The sequence below is a fragment of the Mandrillus leucophaeus genome, unplaced genomic scaffold (assembly GCF_000951045.1).
Source record: "Mandrillus leucophaeus isolate KB7577 unplaced genomic scaffold, Mleu.le_1.0 Scaffold341, whole genome shotgun sequence".
NCBI classification, from domain to species: domain Eukaryota; kingdom Metazoa; phylum Chordata; class Mammalia; order Primates; family Cercopithecidae; genus Mandrillus; species Mandrillus leucophaeus.
Genome location: NW_012103599.1, coordinates 2,151,916 through 2,160,640, shown reverse-complemented (window position 1 = coordinate 2,160,640; position 8,725 = coordinate 2,151,916). Strand labels below are relative to the sequence as shown.

General features: G+C 36.7%; 2 protein-coding genes across 4 annotated transcripts in view; one reads left to right on the top strand and one right to left on the bottom strand.

The window, feature by feature from the left end:
• EFCAB7 (EF-hand calcium binding domain 7) overlaps positions 1–6,418 on the bottom strand; it is a 59,248-nt gene extending 52,830 nt beyond the window's left edge. For 2 of the 3 annotated variants that reach the window (XM_011988941.1, XM_011988940.1), the window contains exons 1-2: positions 6,018–6,418; positions 3,873–4,060 (exon numbers count right to left, since the gene is read on the bottom strand). In XM_011988941.1, coding sequence (XP_011844331.1) covers positions 3,873–4,059 — 187 coding nt within the window. In that variant the 5' untranslated portion in view covers position 4,060; positions 6,018–6,418. The remainder of the gene's footprint in view (positions 1–3,872; positions 4,061–6,017) is intronic. The other variant, XM_011988939.1, reaches the window with a different exon arrangement.
• Positions 6,150–8,725, top strand: part of ITGB3BP (integrin beta 3 binding protein (beta3-endonexin)) — a 91,838-nt gene continuing 89,262 nt past the window's right edge. The window contains exon 1 of the mRNA XM_011988942.1: positions 6,150–6,538. Within this exon, the coding sequence (XP_011844332.1) occupies positions 6,267–6,538 (272 nt within the window). The 5' untranslated portion in view covers positions 6,150–6,266. The remainder of the gene's footprint in view (positions 6,539–8,725) is intronic.

Genomic DNA, 8,725 nt, shown 5'->3' with positions numbered 1-8,725 from the left:
GATTCTCCTGCCTCAGCCTCCCAAGTAGCTGGGATTACAGGCATGCACCACCACGCCTGGCTAATTTTGTATTTTTAGTAGAGACGTGGTTTCTCCATATTGGTCAGGCTGGTCTCAAACTCCCGACCTCAGGTGATCCACACGTCTCAGCCTGCCAAAGTATTGGGATTACAGGCATGAGCCACCACACCTGGCAAGAAATTTTATAATCTAAATAGGAAGTCTACATCTGAGTGTAAAATTGCTATCTATGGCCATAACTTATGGGTAATAACATATTAAAAATCCATAAATAAAATTCTCTTCTCCTCTAGATTATGCCAGTGACTTTCAGAGCTAACAGAAATTGTAGTTGTGGTAACTGCCATCTTCCATACACCTATAAAGGCTTTGTGGAAATTCGTTGCATTGGAGATAATATAAATGTTTTTATTTCCACGGTTTTATTTTGGATGTCGACAAAAGTCCTGATTACCACACTGCCCTAGCAACAACATGTAAGTAAGTATTTTGCCTAGTGTGTAAATGAACTATTCCTTAATTCAGCTGTTCACAGAATCAAAGAAATGGCATATGTGTTTTAGGATTCCAACTCCAGCCAACTCCTACCCTTTAAAAGCTGGGAATACAAGTAGATGTAAATGAAGTTGTAATTTTTTTTTGCCTCTAAAATATTTTTATTTTAAAAAGGCTTAGTGTGCAAAGATGCTCATCATATTGCTACACTACTGCTACTAATAATAAAGGAAACAATGTTCAAACAATCAAGGAGTAGTTAACTGAATCATGGTACATATACAGAATGCACTTACACAACTACTAAATTATTTTTATGATAATGAATATTATATAAAATTTTCTGCAAAATTTCTTCCTTATTGTTAAGCCTAAAGTGCCTTTTGTCTAAGGTTCTTTTTTTTAATCTTTAATTTTTGGAGGTACATAGTAGGTATATAATATAAGATATTTTGATACAGGTATGCAATAATTACATCAGGGTAAATAGGGTATCCATTGCCTCAAGCATTAATCCTTTGTTTCAAACAATCCAATTATACTCTAATCATTTTAAAATGTACACTTAAATTTTTTTTTTTACTACTGTCACCCTGTTGTGCTAGCTAATACTAGGTCTTATTCTTTCTATTTTTCTATTTTCAATTTTCTCCCCCCACTCCCACTACCCTTCTCAGCCTCTGATAAACATCATTTTACTCTCTATCTCCATGAGTTCAATTGTTTTAATTTTTAGCTCCCATATATAAGAACATGTGATGTTTGCCTTTCCATGCCAGGCTTATTTCACTTAACATGATGACCTCCAGTTCTATCCATGTTGCTGCAAATGACAGGATCTCATTCTTTTTTATGGCTGAATGGTACTCCACTGTGTATATGTACCACTTTTTTTTTTTTTAATCCATTCATCTATTGATGAACTCTTACACTGCTTCCAAATTTGGGCTATTGTGAATAGTGCTGCAGTAAACATGGGAGTGCAGATATCTCTTCAATATACTGATTTCCTTTTGGGTATATACCAAGTAGTAGAATTGCTAGATCCTATGGTAGCTGTATTTTTAGTTTTTTGAGAAGCCTCCAAACTGTTCTCCACAGTGGTTGTAGTAATTTACATTCCTACCAACAGTGTATGAGGGTTCCCTTTTCTCCACATCCCTGCCAGCATTTGAAGTCCACATGAAAGAAAATTATATTTTATGTTCCGTTTTGAGAAAAAAGGTGTGTAACTTTTTCTCACAAGTGGTAGCTTAGCATATGCTTGCTGCTATCTTTAGTAACAAAGAAAATACTGTTTTAAAAAATGTACTGGTAATTAGAAAAGAACAACTTTCTCAGAATAAAATTAATTATGCCAAAACATGTACTCAGTAAGCAGACATACCCATATCTAAGAAACTGATACACTCTATTTCCTACTAACTTTAATCTCTAGGTTTAGTATTAGTTGGATCTAATTATTAAGTTTGATGATAGTAAAAATATTAGGTAGCTGTAGATGTTTAAATTTTGACACCATGATATGGATCTTTTGTCAGGGTTTACTTTTAAAGTTCTGACATGAGTCTATAATGCCTGTATTATTTATAAATTGACAAAAAAGGAACTTAACGCTATAATAATGCTACTGCTCTATCCGACCTTAAAATGGAAATGCACATGTTATATGTATAAGTGGCAGAAGGATATAGATGAAAGACATAGCAATAAGAAGCAGCTCTGGTTCATGTTACTCCTTTTTAAAAAATAGTTCATCTAAAATCAATTATTACAACGTTAACGGAGTATTCCCCCCTAAAACCAAAAGTGTATATAACACTGAAGAGACAAACACTGCATTGTTATCCTCCCAGATAATTTTATAAGATTGATAACACCTTAATAATACATACACATTGATTCACAAACTAAATGCCACAGTAGTGGAAGGCATGTTAAACTTTTAAACTTAGCAGATTCCTTCTCTTAGTATATTTTCAAAACAGTAACAACAACAACAACAAAAAATCTCAGACATTTTAGAAAAAATGGCAAATTAGAAGTAATTTTAATTTACTGGCCAGGCGTGGTGGCTCACGCCTGTAATCCCAGCACTTTGGGAGGCCGAGGTGGGTGGATCACCTGAGGTCAGGAGCTCGAGACCAGCCTGGCCAACATGGTGAAACCCCGTCTCTACTAAAAATACAAAAATTAGCCAGGCATGGTGGCATGCACCTATAATTTCAGCTACCCAGGAGGCTGAGGCAGAAGAATCACTGGAACCCAGAAGGCAGAGGCTGCAGTGAGTTGAGATTACGCCACTGCACTGCAGCCTGGGAGACAGAGCAAGATTCCGTTTCAAAAAAAAGAAATTTATTGGATGTCTGCCTAAACATTTAATGTATAAGAATTAAACACAAATACTTAAAATTCAAAATAGAGCATGTTAGTAATTTTAAAATAATGTAAATCAAAATTAAACATGACTTTAAAAGTCAGTCATGTGCATTTGCATTTAAACTACTTTACAAATAATATATTTTATTTGGACATCAAATAAATTTTAATCTTGTCAATTCTTGTATTCCTCAAAATACATTTCCTCAAATAGATCTTATTGGATACAAACTCAAGACACTGCTGCAAAAATATGTCAGGGTTTTGGTTTAAGAAAATTCATTCTAAAATTGGTAAAATAACTTAGCTTCTCTACCCATAAAGTTACTAGCCTTGATGAAACTGACATGAGTAGTCAGTGTTATCTAGTACTGTTGTTTATCACTCTCTCATGACTAAAGACCTCCAAATCATTTGATACTCCTGGCAAGGACCAAATTTGGTGGTTTTGGGGACCTTTGTAATGAGAGGAATTTTTAAATGTGATGAAGTACAGAAGCAATAAAAGACAAAACAAAAAATAAAAATAAGAAATAAAAAAACCCAAACTCAATTCTCTTTTAAAAGTTCACTTATCTCTCAATACTTCACTTTTTTCAGACATTCCACCCATTTTTACATATCCTTTACACTTTATGGGTCAAATCCAGACTAGTGACTTAGAGGCCAAAAGTGTTTTAATTTTATTATGATAAATCTTAAAGCACCAAAATGAGAATTAAAAATATCTTAAGCAAGTAGTAATTGACAGAAGCTTTCAATTACCCATCTAGTTTGTATAAACATTGAAAGTTTTATTTGTAGTTCCTAGAATATGTAACTATATAATATGACATAATAGCTTACTATAGTTCCATTGCTCAAGCTTCACTAAGAAATTGGGATGATTCAACAAGGTAAGTCTAATTTCAGTCTTTCTGACCTATTTATTAACTTTCAACAAAAAGGTGAAAGATTTAAAATTTTAAAAAATTTACCCAAGTAAAGTTGATCTTTAGAAATAATGTTTTCCAAGCTGCTTTTGAAGACAGTTAAGTAGGCAGCTCTACAATTCATATAAAATATTTCCTCTTCAGTTAGTGGAAATTTCTTTGTTCGAGGACTCTCTGAAGGTGTTGATTTCTGACTGGAGAAAGTTGCATCGCTTCGTGGACTGATCGCCATTCTATTGAAAAGTAATTTAAAAACTTGTTTGTCAATGTGAATCACTAAAATGCAAAGGTCACCATGTCTTTCACATACAGGGAGTAGAATTAAGATTTCATACATAGAAGAAAAAGATGAAAATTTATAACTTTTATGAAAAAATCAAGATATTAAGAGTTTTATATGTGGAAGAAAAAGATGAATATTATAGTTGTATATGGACGTATTATACATTAAACAAGAATAAGCCCTTGCAGTTGATTTCTAATTTTAGATATATACATATGTATATATACAATTGTTCAAGTATGTAATAATAGCCAAAAGAACAAAGATATATACAAAAGAAGAATCACTGAACAAAGGAAAAGCACACATCTATTCTCTCAAAATAAGAAAGTCAGATGAGACTCTTCATCAGGTTTTTAAGAGGACCAAATCAGTTAATACATGTGAAGCATATACAATACTGCTTGGCACGTAATAAGTGCTAAATCAACTGCAGATAATGAGAAACTCCAGAATAATGAGAAACTCAAGAATAATGAGAATTTGGATATGAGTGGTAGTTGGCACCCATCTTCCACAGCAGGATCAGCAAGATCATTTCATTAACATCTCAATAATGCAGCACCACATTACAAATAGCTATATTTCAAAAGTGTCATTTATAACATTATCATAGTTTTACTGTGTTCCTTTATTAATAACAATGTTTGAGGTTGATATAGCACCTCTGTACATAAGAGCTTAAAGAACTGTCATACATCTTGTCTTATCCCTATTACAGTGGTCAGGTATTTTTTTGTCCGTTTTAGAGATGAGGAAATTGAGGGGTAGCGATGTCACCCAGCTAGCAGTTAAGTGGCAAAAAGCCGTAAATTTCACTAACAGTTTATTCTTTGTTAATGTGGATATAGGTTTACTGAACAATGGTTACTATGGGTTATCAGATTGGTCTAACAGCTTCCAACATTACTCTAACCAGCTTTGACTTCTAATATACACTCCAGCCAACTAAATTGAATATTTCAAGTTCAATAATAAGATGATACAGGTAGGGTCCCCTTCAGGACTCATTGGATTCCTACTCAGGAGACCTAAATCATTTGCACCTTTTTGAATTATATAGATCTTTTACACTTGGGAAAGAAAGATAATAATTGCTTACCATGGATGAAGTACCCTATTTATAATACACAGGCCGCCTGCCTGACACTTTCATATTACACCAGGTTTAGAAGGACCCCACAGGGATGTGGTGTCACAGTCTGGTTACTGCAAATTGGTATTACTATAATTAAGCATCAGAGTTTTAAACACATATGCGTGCATGCATCTCCTCACAAGTGTGAAAGAAAACTGTTTCAAGAAGGAAGGGAGAATGAATTTCACTTTGCAATAAGCAATTTTAAAGTGTAAGTATTTTTTAGGATCGTCCTCAAATATTCTTTCCAAACAAGGCAACTCCCTCACGTGGAAATCGCAAGGCAGAAATGTGCCAGAATTTTATTCTTCTCCTTTCTGTGACGAGAAACCAAACTGAAGCTTAAATAAACGTATAATTGCACCCCCCGCAGGCTTGGAAACCTCCTTTATTTAAAACTCCAGCCCGAGACTGAGACAGGGGCCTAGAGAGTACATTGCAGCAAACGGCTCCATAAATAACCAGCCACACAACAGCAAGAAAAATAAACTGTTAACAAGCGCCTAAGGCTTCTACCGGGCCAAGCGAAAACAGAAAGCCATCCAGTCACCGTCCCTACACAGTGAAATACTTTCACAGGTAATCTCGGGCACCATCTCCCTATTTTTGTACCCCTCTGGAAATAAAACCGCATTTACATGTACATTGTAGGTATACACATGGACCAAATGCTTATGACAGAGAAGCAGACAAAGCAGGGGAAGGAGAAGCAGCCACACAGAGAGGGACAGAGGGAGCGAAGAGATAGAGACAGTGAGCTGTTTGCTACCTAATTTTAGCTCACAAACAAGGAAGCGCAGCCAATTCTCTTCGGCGATTCCGCGTTCCCCTCACCGCAGCCGGACAGATCTCGGCCTTTCTCTAATCACCATGGCAACTGCACCTCACCGCCACCGGAAATAAGATGCAGAGCTCTTCCCCAAACGATCCGGCTAGAAATCTAGGAAGCGCTGATCCAGAGCGCACAGAGACAGCTGTGTTGTTTCTCTATCGCGGGGCCAGATAGAGGAGCCGCGGTATGGCCAGGGTAGTGACAGAGAGTGCTCTGTTATACCCAGCAGAAACTGGGTGCTCTCCTGGGCCTAAACTCCCCTCCCGCTCCTTTGCTCGCTCACACCCGGATCCTTCGTCGCGGGGAGGGTGTTTCCGCCCGGCCGCGGTGGGCGTAACGCAACGTCCAGCGCGCGCTTTTCATGCCTTGGTGTTTCCTTTGGCGGAGTTTCTGTTTTCAGAAGATGTTGGGTTTGTTTTATTCAGTGGCAGTGGTGCTTCCCCGAATCTCAGAATGCCGTAGGTATCTCCTCCCCCGGGTATTGCTGTTTTGGGGGGCTCTCTGCAAGAAGAGTAGATGTTATGTGGCCCAACAGCCTTTCTCGTTTTCCTGTTTTTTCGGAGTATAAACTTGTCTCTTCTGTCGACAGACAGTTCTCGCTTGGTACCCTCAACTCTACGTCTCCTCCAGCGGTACTCATAAGACAGTCCTCCTTTGCTTTCTGTTTCTACGATGCTTTTGACAGATTTTGTAAGCTGTGGGCTGTATTTAAGGTGATGTCTAACTTGAAATAACATAAATAAGGTTAACACACAGAATGAAACAGAGTAGATAAAAACAGGCCTTCGTAGTTTGTCAGTCCCTTGCCTTCATTAATGTGGCGCGTTCATATAAACCCGTGGGAGAACTCGTGGACTGGGTCTAGATACCTGGATTCCAGTTAAGACTCTTTCACTGTTGGGCAAGTCACTTATCGACCCTGAGCTTCGGTTTTCTTCCTTATACAAATAAGTTTGTACTGCATGATCTCTAAATTCCCATCCATGACCAATAACCTGATTATTGAGAATGACCATAGTGGGAATAGGCATTGTGCTGGATAATATTCATCTATTTTTCCTATCCTTCATCCATCCTATATTGAGATGCATAAAATAGTTGCTACCCTATAGAAACTTAAAACAAAAAAAAAGTCATTAAAGGTGGGAGTGGGGTGGATATCAAACACCTGTAATTCTTCCCTGGCTGTCCTTATCCTCAGGCTGATTTAGGTACCCCCTCTAGTGTAACCTATTCCTTAGTTTATTTCAGTATTAAGTAAAATGCAAAGTAACGCAGCTGGGGAAATACTTGCATCAAATAGGAATTGACATGAAAGGGGAAAGCTGTACAGAAATGATAACTTATATTTATTCAATCACGAATTACAATGTGGGTGCTGTGTTAATCAATTTATCTGTGTTTTTTCGTTTAATCCTGAAAGACTTTAGGGGATAAGAGCTGCTATTATCTTTACAGATAAACCCATCACCTAATATGGTGTTCAACACAGCTACCAATAAATGCATGTTTTACTGATGCCCTTAAAGGTTATGGATTATTGGGGAGGTTTTCCTTTCCCCAGAATTAAGCAAAGAGACTTATCTCCCTACTCTTGCATTATAAAAATCATCCAGTTCTCAGATAAACAAAGCTGCAAAGATAATGTCACACACAAACACACACACACACAGTCCCTAAGAATGCAATGAAAACAAACATGTATTTGCCGAACAAGTGGTAATACCTCCTGAACTGTGTGTCAGTGTATACGAGTGGGGAACCAAAAAACTATGAAAAGTGGAACTTTTTTTTTTCTTTTCTTGAAACAGAGTCTAGCTCTCTTGGCCAGACTGGAGTGTAGTGCTGTGATCACAGCTCACTGCAGCCTCTACTTCCCGGGCTCCCATGTACCACCATGCCTACTTTTTTTTATTTTGTAAAGACGGTGTCTCCATGTTGCCCAGCCTGGTCTTGAAGTCCTAGGCTTAAGTGATCCTTCCACCTCAGCCTCCCAATGTGTTGGGATTATAGGAGTTAGCCACTGCGTCAGGCTTAAAAGTGGACCTTTTTGACAACTGTCCTCCTAACATGCACAGGAGATGTTATATTAGGCTTTTAGATAAATATATTCTGATAATAAATATACAACCTTAAAGTTGAGGTTAACATCTCAAATATATAGCTAATATATATTATATGTGAGACTAGCAATTACTTTGCTAATTTTCTAAGTTTTAGCAAAGTGATTTAAGACCAAATCAGCAGTTAAGTAATGCATAAAACATAATGACATGTTAGTAGAGAATCTCCATCATTGTTAGTAAACTAAGTTTTTTTTGTTTGTTTGTTTGTTTTTAATGTGGTTACTGATAAAGTCATAAATGAGTGGTGCAAATAGCTATCTTGGCAAGTTACATATGAAGGTGGATTCATTTTTAAGTGATGTTGAAATGGTGACTGTTTGGTATGTATTTGGAAGACTAAATGTGTAATATAACTTATGGGAGGGTGTGATCTATCTCCTAATTTCTTAGAACCTTGAGCAGAAAAAAATTCAATACTACAATGAGTAGTTGTGAAAATATACATGGTCCAAATGAATCTAAAATAAATAAGAAACAGCAAATGTTCAGTGACAATAGAGTGGATGGATGAATCTTAAC